Source organism: Ziziphus jujuba, chromosome 1 (genome assembly GCF_031755915.1).
Source record: "Ziziphus jujuba cultivar Dongzao chromosome 1, ASM3175591v1".
In the NCBI taxonomy this organism is placed as follows: Eukaryota; Viridiplantae; Streptophyta; class Magnoliopsida; order Rosales; family Rhamnaceae; genus Ziziphus; species Ziziphus jujuba.
The window spans coordinates 11827501-11845467 of NC_083379.1; the positions used below are offsets into that span (position 1 = coordinate 11827501).

General features: G+C 32.5%; 2 protein-coding genes across 2 annotated transcripts; one reads left to right on the top strand and one right to left on the bottom strand.

The window, feature by feature from the left end:
• Positions 1-6995: 6995 nt before the first annotated feature.
• Positions 6996-12501, bottom strand: LOC107417481 (serine/threonine-protein kinase BRI1-like 1). The gene is made up of 2 exons (XM_048474663.2): positions 11791-12501; positions 6996-11620 (listed from the first exon to the last, which is right to left on the bottom strand). Exon 2 carries the CDS (start codon positions 11171-11173, stop codon positions 7493-7495), a length of 3681 nt encoding a protein of 1226 aa, XP_048330620.1. The 5' UTR covers positions 11174-11620; positions 11791-12501; the 3' UTR covers positions 6996-7492.
• Positions 12502-15694: 3193 nt separating this feature from the next.
• LOC107417289 (putative 4-hydroxy-4-methyl-2-oxoglutarate aldolase 3) lies at positions 15695-17503 on the top strand. Its single transcript, XM_016025909.4, has 2 exons — positions 15695-15918; positions 16699-17503. The coding sequence occupies exon 2, from the start codon at positions 16719-16721 to the stop codon at positions 17217-17219; it is 501 nt and encodes a 166-aa protein (XP_015881395.1). The 5' UTR covers positions 15695-15918; positions 16699-16718; the 3' UTR covers positions 17220-17503.
• Positions 17504-17967: the final 464 nt, after the last annotated feature.

Sequence of the window (17967 nt, forward strand, 5' to 3'; positions counted from 1 at the left end):
ATATATATATATATATATATTATTTATGTATGTTTTGGTATTAAAATATGATAATTTGAATTCAAAATTATTATGAGAGAAGAATATTGAATTTGCCATTACGGTGTTAGTGCAGGAACCATATCAATCGTAAAAATATATATTATGCCTTAACTTAAGCTTAGGTGACAATACTTTAACGAAAAAGGAAAAATAAAAATCTATAGACCAAATGAGAAATGTCCCAAAATATACAAATATATAAAGGATGTGGACTACCACGCAATAGAATTTTCTTTTTGGACGGCACACAATGGAAATATTTGACATGTTAAAATGGAAAAAAAAAATATTTTGACATAGAAAACACAACTCATTAACCGAAGAAGAAAATACATCTTTTTGTAAAATATGACAAAGCCTGTTAAGTTCCTCTTCAAGCCAAACATAATCTGAATGACAACAATAATCAAATTTGGCTAAATAGTATGCTGCATTATATGTAGACCTAGGAACAGATTAATTATTACTTTGCATGGTTAATTAAATACGGGGATGGAAAAAAACCATATATGGTACACATATCATATAAATAATTTATTTATTTAAAAATACAAAAAAATAATTGTCCAAAAAATATGTAAATGAAAAGTTTATACATTCTGTATATGCAAATATAATATATTATAGATTAAAAAATATGGGACCGAAAATATAGGTATTAAATTTATTATAATTAATTATTTTTAATACACATCATAAAAATTTTAAAAAATAACTATTAGTGAGATAATAATAATATAATATATTAAAAAAATCATAAATGATAAATAATTTTAAAAAAATTATGAGAGAAAAATAAAAAAAAAACTCATTTATTTATGTTATTGTAAAAGTGAAAAAAAATAAAAATATTGTTTATAAAATATATTTTTTTACTTGTATAATATGAAAATATATTTAATGCATATTTTAAATTTTCATCTTAAAAATACACCATTTTTTTTCCATACAATTGAAATTGATATGGAAAGCATATATATATATTTTAAAAATTACACATGTATCTATATTATTCGTATATTATATCCAAACTAAATAGGATATCTAAAATGAAACATTTATCTTAATTTGATATTACATTTATTTTACTCCTAATGCTAAGGGGAAAAAAAAATAATCCCCATTAGAGTTAATGTACATATAGTTTATTAATGTCGAGGAAATGAGTCACCTTTTTTCTTTCTTCTTTTTTTTTTTTTTTTTTTTGAGTAATTAGCAAATGAGTCACTTAGGAATCATAAATTAAGGTTAAGAAAGTTAGTAAAGGACATAGAGTTGAAGACAAGAATGCATATGGGAAAATCGGAGCTCCCAAAGATGGAAGAATGGCATTGAAATGACCCACCACCATGTTCCTTAGTGCCACCAACTTGCACATAATGGCATGCTGAAAATGATTTTATTTTATCATGTTTCCAACGTTTTATGGCTCAAGTCTCTTTTCGATGTTATATCTCTTAATAGCTGAATAATGTTTTGTATCCACCAGGGTTTCGTACTTTATTCCCAATACATATATTTTATATTGCTTGTAGCTCGTCTCAATTTGTACTTTTTTAAAATTTTTATGAAATTAATCTAATTCAATTCAGTGACCCTAAAAAAAATATTTAATCTAACTGATATATTGAATGTTTAAACCTACATTTCAAAATACAAATTACGACGCAATGTGGAAACTTTTTTATTTATTTTCCTTTTGGACAAAATATAAGTCTTAATTTCACAAAATTAATCACATTCACATAAACAATGTGGATTGATAATATAATATATATAAATATATGTGCTTGAACTCGGGATTCTTATTCTCAAAAAAAATAAATATAATAAAGTTTGATAAAAATGAAAGAATTATTGACTATCTGTTAAAATTTGGGATTATACTGTTCAAAATCAAAGTTCAAAATAATATTTATTACCAAAAAATTCAAAACAATATTTAGACACAATCCAAAAGTGGATGATTTTTGCAATTATGCTTTATTTTAACGTATACATGAACAAATCATTTTATACTAAATTGTATCTAGAACCAATAACTAATAATATATAAAACTTGGTCTTTTAAAATTAATTAATTATTTTTTTTCATGGTATAGGATCAAAACCATAGAATATATCCCTATAATAATTTTTTGATGTAACATAGTATTTTTTCATAATATCCAAAAAATATACAAATATATATTATTCAAAGTACAACACCTTCTTTGCAGCTACCTCTCCTCCACTCTTCGTTTAAAGTGCGCTGTGGTCTGGTTTTGAGTTTCACTTTATGTAAAGTTATTCCTAGCATATATACATTTGTATTATAAATAATACTTTATATTCTTCAATACGAAACTGGTACAGTATTGACAATGCACTTTATGAAAAATTGAAATTTGTGTTGGCTCCATAAATAGTTTTTCCTTTTCTTTTTATTTTTAAAGCTATATTTGTTTTTTTTTTCCCAACGAAAAACGAAAACTAAAGGATAAACACCAATAAAACCTCCTTCCACTTCTTCTACTATATTATTTTTTTGAGATAATTACCAAAAAATATTATTTATTTGAGATTGCAGCTCTCTTTTTATTTTTAAGTTTTGCATTTAAAAAGGTTTTTTCATGGACTAGCTAGCTCTTATCTAGATGAGTAATATTGAAAACCATTATACCGGTAAATATACATATACGGTAAAAGAATGATATACAGAAAATAATAATGATAACATTAGAGATTAATTACATTTTGAAATTTTTGATTTTAAAGGATTTGCAATTTAAGTTATTAGTTTTTTTTAATTCAGCAATTGAAGTCATTGATTTTTCAATTTGTTACAAATTGGATTTTTTTAACTTTTGACTAATAAGGTTCAACAATCATTTCATATAATTGATATTAAACTGTATCAAATTTCAGTTGTAAAATTTTAACATTAATTCTAAAAGTTTATATTTCAATAAGTTCTAATTTTAAATTTGATATAGTTTAACATTAGTAACTTGTACTTTTTTTTTTTTTAATGATAAAGGGCACTACCTAAAGTGCAAACATGCATTAGCTAATTTCTCTTTAAAAATACATGTCATTATTTAATTGGTTTATATTTAATAACATTTATCATTGTAAGGGTTCATTTATTTATTTTTTGATTATTAATATGTTAATCAATCAAATAGTGATGCATATATTTTTGGTAAATAAGTTGGTAGACTAGATAGTATCTATAATATTACTCAAGTGCAAAATTCTAAAACAACATTCTAAAAATAGTTTTAATGTTTTGCATCTTATTATCTTTTAGTTTGAAAATTAAAACTGTTTAATACTAGTCTGATAAAATACCGATTATATCCTTTAATTAAAAGTTAAATAAATCCAATTTAAAATAAATTGAAAAGTCAAGGATTTAAATTATTTAAGTAAAAAAATTTAGGTTTTAAATTGTAAAATGTTTAAAATTAAGAATACCAGAAAACAAATTACCCGAATACTAAACTACTAAGAAAATTTAACAACTTTTCATAATATTTAGGTTATATTAATTCATATACTGTCATCTTGGTAAGTTATATTCAAAATTTGGTGGACAAAATAATTGGTGCACGTAGAATTACTTAAGTATAGAAAAATAATATGAAAACAATAATCCAAAAATGCCCAAACAAGGAATATCAATTGCCAAGAAGAAAAGAAGTAGCTCTCTAGTCTCAACATTATGTTGGAAAATCAACATTCTAAAACATGAAAGTAGTGAATAAAACAAATAAATATACGGTGTAATCAATGAAACTATAAAAAAATGATAAAAGAGAATATATGGAAAAAGGGATCCATAAGGCCAAAAACAAGCACAAGAGAGGATCGGAATTTTGTATGGGTACGGAAAATAAATGGATGTGCCAAATGGAAGAAACATGCCATTGACCCCTAAAGCCTTCAAGGTAATTATTTATGAGATAAAAATAATTGATTTAATATTGGGGAAAAAAAATGAATTAATAGTCCAAAACATTTTAAAGATAGATTGTCATTTTCCAACACAGCTATCAGCTAACAAACACCACTTCAGTCTAGTCTTAGCTCGTTTGCTTCATGTGACCCATTTGGTACGTAATACATTTTTTTTTTTAAATATTATATATTTTAGTCTTTTATATGTATTGGATTTTTCTCATTTAAAAATCTAAAAAATTAAGATTAAAGGACACGTCACGTATATGCAAGGTCGCAGTTGTCTTTCCCAGGACTCGGTCAAAAAAGATTATTTTGACCAAGTCGTCTTCATCCCCGTTTGTTACCACTCTTGTAGCAGTGCAGTGCAGTCCAGGGGTCCATGTGGTAGTGGTTTGCAGTTTGCTCCTCACTACCATAACCAATTTGCACATGTCACATGTACATTTTGTTTTTTATAATTCTCACTTCTATTTTTCAGAGCTTATGTTTACTTTTAGAGCTTCAGTTTTTTTATTATTGATTTCGTTTATAAGCTTTTATAAATGCATCAAGCTTGCTTTTCCAAAATAATTTTTAAAAGCTTTGAGAAATTCTCTTTTAATCCATAAAAATCAAAATTAAAATTTTAAAAACTATACCAAATAAGACCGTAACAATGTAATCAACGCACAACTTGAACGACTCAATTTTACATGATCTCTCCAAAATACTAAAACACAGTAACAAATAAACAAATTGCTACGCTAGCATATATGGTTCTAAATCAACAAAAGGGAAGTATTGCATGAAATTAGGACATTATAGTTTGAAAAGTTCTTCTATATATATATATATATGTATATTCAAATTAAACAAATTTAAAAATTGTGACAATAGTATTTAGTGTAACACTACTATATGTCTATTTGATAAAAGACTGATTGAAATGGCAAATGGTCTGGTCCTGTTTTGTGTATGAGTAAGTACACCTCCATGGGCATGGACTTGGGTCCTAGAGACTTCTGGGTTTGCAAATGGCTCATCTCCCAGTTGCCCTTCTCATCTACTCAATGTGCCTTCGATATTTTCTTTTGGCTAAGAAGATACCAACCCCACATACATACATACATACATACATATACATATAGATAATGCCTACTTTTTTGGGTGAAATGGATAATGCCTACTACTACTACTAATATATATTCTCTTATCTATAATTTTGTCCTTTTCTAGATCTACATTGGAATTTATATATCACATATTGTATTAAGTAGAATATGGTATGTATGAGGTTTTATACCGACAAGAAAATCTGCCATATAATTCTAAAGAAAATAGAGAGATTATGCAGAAAAAGTTGGTAGATTTTTAAAATTAAGATCCATAATAAAGTAATATGAAGGGGAACCGCATAATTAATTGAAATAGACATTTAGATTGAGAAGCCACATGCTCTCTCATCATCACCAAAGACAAAATTAAAAGACTCTAATTTCAAAATCATCACCGTACCTACAACTATATTGCACATATATACATTAGCAAAACCCCTTTCAAAGTCAAAAATCTTCTTTTTTTTTTGCCCTTTTCCTTTTTCTTTTTTCCTTTAGACCGACAAACTTGGGATAAACATGAAAGATGTGGTCATGAACTTGTTTTTTGGTTGGACAAAATGGCTCTCAATTGATGGATAATTTCATACCGATTAACCCCTTCTGATTATTTTATTTATTCAAGAATTATGTATATTCAGGTTTGCATTAAAAAAAATGCAAAAAATTACTCTTGGATTATTATCAACAGCTTTTTGTAGGCAATTTTTATATAAGAATAAACAACAGATAGCCGAGGCAAAATTCTTATATAAAATTTTGTGAAGTTCTTCGTTTTGGGGAACATTTTGAATAACAGACTTCAATCTTAAGCTAATAGTTACTGAATTATACAAAGCAGTGGAAAGGCTTCATTGCAATTCTTGAAAGTGGATTGGACCAAAGATTAACAAGTAAAAATAGAATAGTGTAGAGGGCCCAGACAGCCTATAAACGTCAAAAAGCACCAAACTTTTCTTGAAGATTCAAGCAAATAATCAAGCTGATCATAGCGTTTCCACCAAATTAAATTTAATATTTGTACCATAAAGTATTTACTAATTATGTGCCTAAGTTTAATTGATTTTTCCACAGAAATAAATAAAAAACAACTTTGTATGTAGAAAACATAATTAAAGAGCTTGAACAAATGGTTTGATAATATATGTAAGTATGTATTCTCGTAAACATATAGGTCGAAGAATCCTAGAAAGGCTATCAGTGGAACCTTTAATGGAACCAACTATCAGTGGAACCTTTAATGGAACCAATCACACCCCCAAAAAAAAAAAAGAAAAAAAGAAACAAGGATCGAGCTATAAATTATTACGTAGTAATTTGATTTAAAATTTCGAAGTATGGAAAATAAGTTAATATGAGAGCTCTCATCTCCCAGATTAAATGAATTTAAAGTCAAATGTAATGAATTTTAAGAAATAGAATCTGTCATCAATATATTTTACATATATTTGTTCAAGGATATCAGCAATGAAGTGACACCAGATTAAAAAAGTATTAGTTATGATCTTTGAAAACTTTACTACAAGAACTTATATTCCAAATTGTACTAAGAGTCACCATGCTCTTCAGGTTTAGAAGAAGCAGTTATAGTGCATATATCTATATAGATTGTTATCTACAAGATTTGATTCAGGTTAAAAAAAAAGCAAACCATGTTTTGTATAATCTGCAGGATAAAAGAAAAACATGAAATGTAGAACAGGATCAATAAAAAAAAAAAGAATCTTATGCTGCAGCACATATATAAAGAATGTTATAGTGCATATATATATATATATATATATATATAGATTGTCATCCAAGCTCTTCATTTTATTCTTCCAGATTAAAGATCCAAGCTCTTCATTTTATTCTTCCAGATTAAAGTTAATGTCACAGAATCATATGGAGCTACAGAATAATTAAACAAAATGCTAATAAAAACATTTATGGTATTAAATTTCCCAATAATGCTATTGCTACAACTTTACAGTCCTTCATGTTCCAGCTTTCCCTATTAACAACAACAACATTTGGCTTTGGTGGCAAACGAATTAATAGTGAAACACTAGATTAGCAAAACTGTGACAGGAAACAGAAGCCGCGAGGCAAAGCAAACGAAAAATTTTGAAGTCTTTAGTAACACACAGGAAGAACATCAAGAAAGAATATGCAAATTCGCCTGACTATGAGAAACCAAACAAAAAAAAAAAGACTCCACATGACTCTGTTCTTGCTATGCTTAATTCCCTTTGATTTCTGTCTCCTAATGTGCTTTACTATTTACAATGCACAAAATCGTAATGATGAAACCCCTTAAATCACTTTTCAGAGGTTTTGATCATTCCTGTGGCATCTCTGCAGCCATGGCTTGGCCACATTTCAGCTGGTAACAGAACATGTTCAATGGTTTAAATCCTTTTTCTTTTTCCTTACGATTCCTCGATGACATTGTCTTTAAGGGAGAGGCCATCGAGGATATCATTTTCTGAATCAACCTGAAGCTCTTTAAACATAGCCATTACTTGTATCATGGTTGGCCGCCGGAATGGCTTGTCCTCCAGGCAATCAAAAGCAATTTTTAGGTAATGGTATAGTTCAGACTCAACGGAATTATCTGTCAACAGCTCAGGATCCACTATCTCACTACTTCTCTTCTGTCTCTCAAGCTGTTTTGCCCATCCAACAAGGTTGTTGTCATCACCAAACTCCGACGGGTCTATTGGTCTTTTTCCTGAGAGAAGCTCTAGTAGTATAACACCATAACTATAGACATCCCCTTTCGTGGTGCACCTAAAACTCTGGTAGTACTCAGGTGGAACATAACCTGGAGTTCCTGCAAGGGTGCTAACACTAAGATGAGTATCAAGAGCATTAACCAATCTTGCCATGCCAAAATCAGACACCCTGGCCTCAAAGTTTTCATCGAGAAGCACATTGCTAGACTTCATGTCACGATGAATTATATGAGGTATGCAGCTATGATGAAGGAATGCAAGACCTCTTGCAGACCCTATGGCAACTTTCTTTCTTGCTGCCCAATCAAGCTTTGATCCCCCTCCTCCTTTTGCCTTGTCATGAAGAACAGCCTCCAAACTCCCCCATTTCATGTACTCATACACAAGAAGCCTCTCCTCTCCAATCTTGCAGTAGCCTAACAACGGAACCAGGTTTCGATGCTTTATCTTCCCAATGGTTTCCATTTCTGCCATGAACTCCCTATCTCCTTGACCCGTGACATGAATAAGTTTCTTGATTGCGACGACACAGCCATCTCTCAGCTGCGCCTTGTATACCTCACCAAAACCTCCAGAACCTATCAAACTGTCTGCACTGAAACCATTTGTTGCTTCGAGTAAATGGGCGAATGTCAGCTTCCTTAAAGGTTTCTCGAATGTGGCTACATTGATGCTAAGTGGCTCAGGAACACTGGAAAGTTTCCAGCTGCTGCTTCCTGAAGTTGGAAGGCTTTCAATATATTTCTCTCTTTGTTCCTCTTGCTGCTGGTACATCTTCACCCGGTAAAGAGCTAAGGTGAGAACGAATATACACAGGACGAAGAATGAAATGCCAATTACCATCCCTGCTGCCACAGACTGCTTCTTCCCTCTACTTTTAAAATTTGCTGAGTGGTTTTGCGAACCACAAGGGGACAATGGTACACCGCAAAGCCCAGAATTGTTCTCATATCTGGATGCCGGGAAAGTGGTCAGCTGACCTCCAGAGGGGATAGGACCAGTCAGGTTGTTGTTAGAAACATCAAGGTCACTGAGAAAAGAGAGTGTCCCCAATGAACCTGGAACAAATCCCTCAAGATTATTGTGTGAGAGATCAAGAACTCCTATTTCTTTCAATCCTCCAAAGCTCTCAGGAATATTTCCTGTAAGCTTGTTGTGTCCCAAATTCAAGACCTGCAGATAGTTCATCGAACCGAAGTTTCTAGGAATAGTTCCGGACAAGGAATTGTAGGACAGGTCAAGGTAAATCATGGTGCCATTGCTGGAAAATGTGTAAACAGTCCAACCAGAATAAATTCTGGTTGATGGGCAAGAATGTACCATAGGAAAACTTTCAAGCCTCTCCGGTCGAATCCCTTCGAATGCAACCAGTCCTCCAGCACCCCTGCAAGCTGTCCCACCCTCATTTCTCACAAATGCAAACTGCTTGCCAGAAACAATTCCTGGAAGAACAAGACCAGCTTGGTTGGCTAGCTCAGGTGGAATAGAACCAATTAGCTCATTGCTGTTCAGATCAAGCCAGATGAGACTCTGACACTTGCCGAGCTCCGGTGGAATCTGTCCAGACAGCAAATTGCTGCCTATTTGGAGGATTGCAAGTTTAGAGAGATTCCCAATACCAGCAGGGATTTCTCCAATAAGCCGGTTACTAGACAGCGATATCCATATCATATTGGTGCAGCTGGCAATGGACTGTGGAATTGTCCCATTGATTAGATTGTTGTTGAGAATCAAAGTCTGTAGGTTCCCTCCATTGATGCAAATTCCTTCTGGGATTCCACCAGTGAGGTTGTTTGCCCACATAATCAAGTCGGAAAGATTTGGTAAGTTCCAAATTTCTAATGGGATTGTACCACTCAGACCGTTGAAACTGAGATCAATTGTCTTGAGGTTCTTGCAGTTGCCAAGCTCCAAAGGCACAGTCCCAGAAAGATAATTGTTGGCCAGAAGTAGCTTCTCCAGAACAGAAGGAACTTTGGAGGAGCAGAACCAAGAAGGAACCTTTCCAGTAAAGCCATTAGAACTCAGGTCGATCACCTGAAGCTGAGTACAATTGGTCAGAGAGAGTGGAACAGCACCAGTTATGTTATTGAATGACACATTGAGATATCTAAGACTCAGGATGTTACTAACAACATCAGTGAGGAAATTCCCAGAAAGCTGGTTTTTAGCAAGGTTTAGAGTGACCAGAGAAGAAGAACAGGATGTAAAACTGAAGGGCAATTCACCAGAAAGTTTGTTCCCTGACATATCAAGCTCCTGTAGAGTCCCACAAAGCAGTCCAAGTTCAGACGGGATTCGGTCAGTGAAGTAGTTATGAGCCAAAGAGAGGCGCTTCAGATTCCTCAAACTTGCCAAAACACCACCAGGAATCTTGCCGTGCAGGTCATTTTGGGAAAGGTCAAGGGTCTCCAATAGCTGGCACTTCCCAAGGCTGACAGGAAATTCAGCACCAGAGCCAGAGAGAATAGCATGAGAAAGCTTCAGAGAAGTGAGATTGCTGCAGTGCCCGAAATCGAAGTCAGAGAACTTGGTGGAAAAATTGTTGTTTGAGAGATCCAAATACTTGAGAGAAACTGGAGCCTCAGCCACAAAGCCAGCTGGTAATTCCCCTGACAATACATTAAAAGAGAGATCCAAAATGGACAAAGACTGGCAGGACCCAAGCGTTGTAGCACCACCAAGTTTCCCTGCAAGCTTGTTATCAGAGAAATTGAGAAGATTCAAGTTCTGGCAATTAGACAGAGTCTGGGTCAGAGAACCCACATCGGAAATCCTATTCCTTGACAGGTCAAGCTGCTGAAGAGAGGAACCAAAACGGAGACTACCACCAGGGATTGAATTTCCAGAGAGATTGACATAAGAAAGACGATCACAAAGCAGCAAGAAAGATTTTTCTGGGTCTGGAAGAGGGTCAGAGAGATTGTTGGAGGACAAGTCCAGCGTCTCCAAACTGCAAGAGGTTGAATTAGAGGCAGAGAGATCGCCTGCAGAGAATGAGTTCCCTTGGAGGTATAGATTTTGAAGATTTGGCAGAGCAGTGAGCGAGGGAAGGTGAAGGCTTCCAATGAGACCGGCATAGCTGAGATTGAGAGATGTTAGACGACCATCAACAGAGCATGAAACACCACGCCATGAACATGGTGATGAAGAAGATGGTTTTTTCCAGTCAGCCAAGAAACCATTGGGATCAGACAGAATAGAGGATTGCTTGAAGGCCAACAACAACCCCACCATATCATAGTTTTTGCTTTCTTGTTGCTGCTGCGGAGACAAGTCTCTGGCTCTGACGCCTGACGCCAAAATCATAAGCAGCAGAGGCAGCGCAGCCAACAACAAAAAGCGAACCAGTCCCATCATCATCACCATCACCATATTTATTCCCCTTAGCTAGCGTGGTTCTTTCTTTCAAGAAAAAAAAAAAAAAATTCTTATCAAAGATTCAAACTTTTCTTTTTCTTCCTCTTGCCTTTGCTTCTATTCCATAGATATCTTCATTTTCTTCTTCTTTCTGTTCCTTGTGATTTTGTTGAGAAGAAGATGCATTTGCTTTTTTCTCCAACTCAATAACCCAATTTGAACAAGTTTCCAGCTTTGTAACTTGTTTAGATAGAGACAGGATGTTTGGGATGGAAGAGGAATCTTTCTGCTGAAGAATGAGAAAAGCTGAAAAACACCCAACAAACTACAGGAATCATCTATATACTATATATATACACACTGTATATATATAGATATAGATATAGGGCTCCTCCGCTTTCTATCTCCGGTGTTCTTTGCCTTATTTACTCCATTTTCAGATTATCAGATCTGCTGTGAAAGCTGAAGTTTTTCAACAAAAACCAAAAAGATAATGATTATTGATAAAGTCAAAAAAAAAGTTTAGTGAAAGAAGTGGTAATGTAATGCAAAACGAATAATAATAAGAAAAACAAAAACAAAAAAACTATGGAGGGTTGGAAAAAGAAAGAGAGCTACATAGTTTTACTTACTGACTCATATGTAGTACTGCGGCATCAAGATAGAGCGTGGTAAGGAAAGGATAGGACACAACAAAGACTGACGGCAGAGTAAGAGCGAGGGTACGATGTTTTGGAAACAAAGTGAGATATGCAAAGCAAAGCTGAGCTTCAAAAAAAAAAAAAAACAAAAAAAAACAAAAAAACAAAAAAAAATAATAATAATAAAAGAAAGACAAAAAAGAGAAGAAGCTTGACTTACTGGCACGCTACTACTACTATTTTGCTTCCCATATATCTATAAAAAGTAAAAAGAACTAAATTACACCAACCGTTTGCTTATTTTTTACTACTTACTTTTTTTGGGTCAGCTTATTTACCTTAATAGTGCACAAAAAACCTGTATAGAAGGTGGGAAAATGAAGTGGGAAAAAATGAGAAATATATACGAAATAAATAAAAAAGTTGGTGTAAAGTGTGAGAAGAAGGAAGATTGAAATTTGGTGTATAGGAGGGTGGGGGAATAAAGTGGAAGGCACACAGAGAGACAAGAGTAGAATACAGGTTGAGAGAGAGGTATTGTTTTTTTGGGGCCTTTAGCCTTTGCCTTGGGAGCAACACACACTCAAAAAAAGACATAAAAATAAACAAATAAATAAATAAAAGGAAGAGAGTAAATTGTGGAAGTGGGGTTGTGATGCCCATTTGCCCCTCCTCCCAATTTTTCTTTCTCAAATTTCGGGGCCAGTCAAACTTGTGAATTGGATTCTCTCTCTCTCTCTTTCTCTCTCTTTCTCTCTCTCCCTCTCCTTCCTTCAAAAAAAGCCAAGACTATGCCTTTTTAGGAGCTCTACCTTACCTCAGTGGACACCCACTGCTCTTTCTTTCTAATATGCTTTTCTCTACACTCCAAATCAAAATAAATAAATAATATATGTAAAAATACACATTCACACAACTTTTCTTTTATTAAAAATAAATGTACAAACACTGTTTTTCGTGTTATTAACTTGTGGGAAACACCATTCGAAAAGAAAGGAAAAAAAAAAAAACTTGTGGGAAACGCGTTAATGTCAACCAAGTCTCCTCCTTTGGCTTTGGGTATGGGTTTGGATTTTTATAAAATAGAATATGGTGGAGTAGGAATGAAGGCTGGTTTTGGATTAGATATTATATATATTACACACCCACGTATGGAAGCAAAATATATATAATATCTATACACACGTCAAATAAAGAGGGCAAATTTAATTTAGATTTTTCAGTTTTATTATAATTATATTTAAATTTTATTATTTTTGAAAAATTATCATTAATTTTTTTTTTTATTTATTAAAACAAATCTAACGTCAAATTGTAAATGAGATAACAAATTACAAGGGCTAGATGAAACTTAAGCTAATAAATAATATACAAACTGCAACTGTAGTGTTGATTCTGCAAATGGTATTTGGAATTTTGTAGTATTTGGTATTTGTTGGATTTCTTTTTTTTTTTTTGGGTTAGTTGGTGTGTAGGACAGAGTAAGGTATGGTGGGGCTGTATTTTGTCAGTTTGCTTTCTCACACGAGGGCATATCCAAAACCCCCACATCAATACCAATACCAATTTTGTCATTTGTGGATGCTAATCCTATTATTATTATTATTATTATTAATTATTAATAATAATAGGGATGATTAATAATTATTAATAATATTAAAAATGTTTAATAATGTTTTAGGTACTCAAAAACAGCGGAATCCTCGCAAAGAAATCTGGCTGATTTCTGGACCGTTCGTTTATTTTTTATTTTTTTAATAAAATAAATAAAAACCACCCACATCCACACGGAAAAGCCAAAGAGTTCAATTTTACACGACACTATCACTCCCATGGAATTTGGGGGGGGGGTAGGGGGGGACCCCATCTAATTTGATTCTTTTGGCGCACGAGCCCCTCATCTATTCTCAATCTTCAATGCTCATCACTCTCCACGGATTCTTACTTTCTTTCTTTATTATTATTATTATTATTAATTATTATTTATTATTATTTCTCATTTTTGTAATAATTGATTCAATGTAGTAGATAGAGTGCACCTAAAGGCAAGCTAAGCTTAAACTTCGTACACATTAAATTTTTTATTTTATTTTTTTTTTGGAATTTTGATTTTGAATCACAAAGAAGGCTTTGCTTTGCTTGCTCTTCTTCACTATTAATATTTTTTTCCCCCCTTAAATTCAACCCTATGTTTTTTTTGTTTAATCGTTTAGTGCCCATTTGAAAAGTGATTAGAAAAGAAACAATTATTAGATGATTTATGATTTTTGGTAAATCATTACCTAAAGCAGAAATAGTTTTCTAAAACAGAAGCAGATATTTTAGCTTGGATTTGGTTTTGTTTTTCCATTTAATTCTTCTTCTCCACTCTACTCTACTCTACTCTACTCTACTCTAAGCTACCATTTTTTTGCTAAAGTTTTCAACACTTCTATTTCAATTTTATGTACGTTAAAGTATAGTGCTTATCTGAAAAGTCTTAATGACTTTTCTATAATTTCAACATGATATTCCATGCATCTACAACTTTGTAATGTATATTGACAACATATGGATCAAAATTCAAATTGAGATATATTTTCTTTGACTTCCATGTTATTTTTATTTTTATTTTTTATTTTTTTTGGGGGAATCAAATTCCATGTGACTTCCGTAGGTGGAGTATGACAAATAGTAAATACAATTTGGTGGCCTTTAATTGTAATGATAAGGGTGGGTTAACAAAGTATTATTATTAAGTAAAAAAGTTTTTTTTTTTTTTTCCTTCTCATTTTGTTTTAATATTATAAAAAAGTTAATATTATATGGCGGGCACCACCACTACTAAGTACTTTTCAAAGGCTCCTCCCAACCAAATCTTCCTTTTTTTTCTACTAAAGACCCACCAACCCTTGTCCATGTGTGACTTCAAATTTTTCCTATCTATTTTTTTTTTATTTTTATTTTTTTTTTGGCTTTGACCTTTGAAGCCGACCAAATTATAAGTGAAAGCAATGGCAATTGCAATTGGCTATAGCTGTGAGCAATTCTTATTATCTTATGGATTTGAATTTGAAATTTGCAAATCAAATAGTTTTTACATTGAGATTTACACTGACGGTCTTTTTATTTTATTTTATTTTTTTGGTCAAGAAGAAGAAATAATATTAATTTAAAAATGAGAATTTACATAAGAAGCTAGCAGCTTATTTAAAGCAGGACAAAGAGAGAAGTCCCAAAAATTAGGAAGAGAAATACTGACTATGTAAACTAAAATGACAAACATCAAACTGAACCATTAAGTTAATAATATCTTCAATAATTGTTTGAACCTCCCAATTGCAAGACAAAGAGACATGAAACAGAGGTTTTACCTAATAAGTTGTAATATGGAGGTTTTTTATTTTTATTTTTGAAACAGTTGTAATATGAAATCTGGCTGTTCATTTTGTGAACATTAACACATTTGATCAGTAATATAGATGCATGTATGTAAATTGCCTAGTCAGTAATACTACAATCACCAATAGATTATCAATAAATAAATTAATAGTATATCTATAATTATTTGATTAGTTAGTATATTAATATAATTTAGAATTAGATAAATAAATTCTGTATGAAATAAATATTATTAAATATAAATTAATAAAATAATAATATATATCATAATAGATATATCATATTGCAGTCATGCGGTTGGAGGAGTATGTTAATTTCTATCCTTCAAACTATCTTATTGAAAATTTTCAAAAAAAAAAAAAAAAAAAAAAGCATTTGGGCTGAGCTTGGTGAAGTTGGGCCAGTTTCATTATCTCTTGAGACAAGGTCCATGAGTGGAAAACAATCTCCCAAAAAAAAAAAAAAGTCAGAAACAAACAAACTTTGAAGCTGAATATAATTATGTACACGCCGTGGCACAGAAACCAAAGAGATAAGACTCTTCGGTCTTCTCCAGTGCAACTGGCGACTATAGCAGCCATGCTCGTTCTTACTTGCACAATAAAATATTCATAATATACGTACCTTTAATATGTATACGAAGAATAAGAATAAGAATAAAGAATTTAGAGAATTAGAGGTCGGTAAGAGAAACTGGTGGTGAATATTGATCCAATTCCCTTCTCCTCTTACTGCTGGGTAAGTTTTCAACTCTCATATTTTCCTTTCAAATCTCTTTGCTTCATATTTTAGTCGCTAAAATCGTTATTGGTTTTGATGGGTCCATGAAAGTTAGAATCTTTTCTGCTTTTTTTTTTTTTTTTTTCGCCTGAATTCTGATTAAATTATTATGAAGCATAAATGGATTTGGAATGTTAATTGGTTTCTGTGTGCTATCTTTTATGCCAAAAAGATTGCTATGACGGATGAATAATTGGTATCATGGGATTTCTGTTTTTCTTAAAATTTTAATTATTTTGACGCTGAGATGTGATTGATTACCTGTTATGTTGGTTGGGAAATGTAATCTATAGAGAAATTCTTAGCTCCAAGTCACTGACTAGGCCATTTGTAAATTATGATGCTTTGGGAGTGAAATGATGGTCTGCTTGCTTTCGAGTATAGAATAGAACAGTGTGTTTTCGGTACTGCCTTAATTTTATATGCGTAAATTGCGACACATACATCTATTTTAATGAAATTATGCATTGGTTTTCACTCAACTTTAAGAATTAGATTGAAGTTCTAAACAACCAAAGCTAGTCACATAACTGCAATGCTAGGTTCAGATTGGGCTTTATGTTGATGGAGGGCTAATTACTCCCAGAAAAATTTGATGCAAAGCAAAGCACAGCCAAGTTGAAACTCCATTGTCAAAATCTTGGGTGTTGGTGCTCTATGATGAATGCTTGTAATGATAAAAGAAAAAGCTTGATCAAGTTAACTGTGCATGAACTCTTTGTATATATGTATCTACAGTGCCATATATACATACAAAAATGGGTGAGCTGGCAACTGCAGAACTGTGTGATACAAATGGAGCATTATTGGCAAGTGGGGATTTGCGGGTTCTGCAACCGGTGTTCAAAAGGTATGGAAACCGCGGATCATTCTCAGGACCTGTTGTGACTCTGAAGGTGTTTGAGGACAATGTTTTGGTGAGAGAGATGCTGGAAAGCAGAGGAGAAGGAAGAGTACTGGTAATAGATGGTGGGGGAAGCATGAGATGTGCTTTGGTGGGAGGGAATTTGGGGCAGTTGGCTCAGAATATGGGGTGGTCTGGTGTTGTGGTAAATGGTTGCATTAGAGATGTGGATGAGATTAATGGATGTGATATTGGTGTGAGAGCTTTGGCATCTCATCCTGTGAAATCAAACAAGAGAGGCGCTGGGGAAAAACATGTTTCTGTTCATGTTGGAGGAACTTTGATTCGAGATGGGGATTGGTTATATGCAGATAGTGATGGCATACTTGTATCCTCATCAGAGCTCTCTGTCTGAACCATTTCGATTTCCATTTCTTTTTTCCATATCAAATTATACCACTACTAATAAGAGGGACTCAAACTCACTCCCATTTGAATTTATGCTCTTCTTCTTTCACATTCTGTCATTAGATTCAAACTCCGGGGAAATCACTTTGACTTGTCTCTGTCTCTTTGTTTTCTCTCTTTTATACAAAGTAAAGAAGACGAAAAGGAAGATTTACTCATTCATTTGTAACTGACTGATAAGCGTATGAATGGGCGGATGATGCAGTCTAGTCACCATTAATTATTCTTTAATCCCTCATTTGATTCCAGTGTTCAAGAGTGAGGATTAAATTAAAACTACATTTTGTTTTATTAATATGTAAGTCTTAAGAAGTTAAAGATTCCTTCAATTTTGCTTTGCTGCAAGTTTTTGAAACCGTCTTAACTTAAAATTTAACGTTCTTGTATTTGGTAATCAATTGGTTTCGATTCAATGTTTCGGTTTCAGAAAATTATATATTGTGGAAAGATATTGATAAAGTTGAAAGAAATACTACATTTTGTTTTATTAATATGTAAGTTTTAAGAAGTTACATGAATCACTCCTTCAAGTGCAAATTTTTGAAATTGTCTAACGTAAAATTTAACGTTTTTGTATCTAGTAATCAATTGACTTCGATTCAATGTTTTGGTTTCATAAAATTATATGTTGTGGAAAGATAAAGTTAAAAGAAATATCTCTATAATTGTTAAGAGTTAGTTCCTCTGTGTTTTTT

Excerpts from the sequence above, each read along its gene's own strand:
- LOC107417481 (XM_048474663.2), bottom strand. The coding sequence starts at position 11,173 with ATGGTGATGGTGATGATGATGGGACTGGTTCGCTTTTTGTTGTTGGCT.
- LOC107417289 (XM_016025909.4), top strand. The coding sequence starts at position 16,719 with ATGGGTGAGCTGGCAACTGCAGAACTGTGTGATACAAATGGAGCATTA.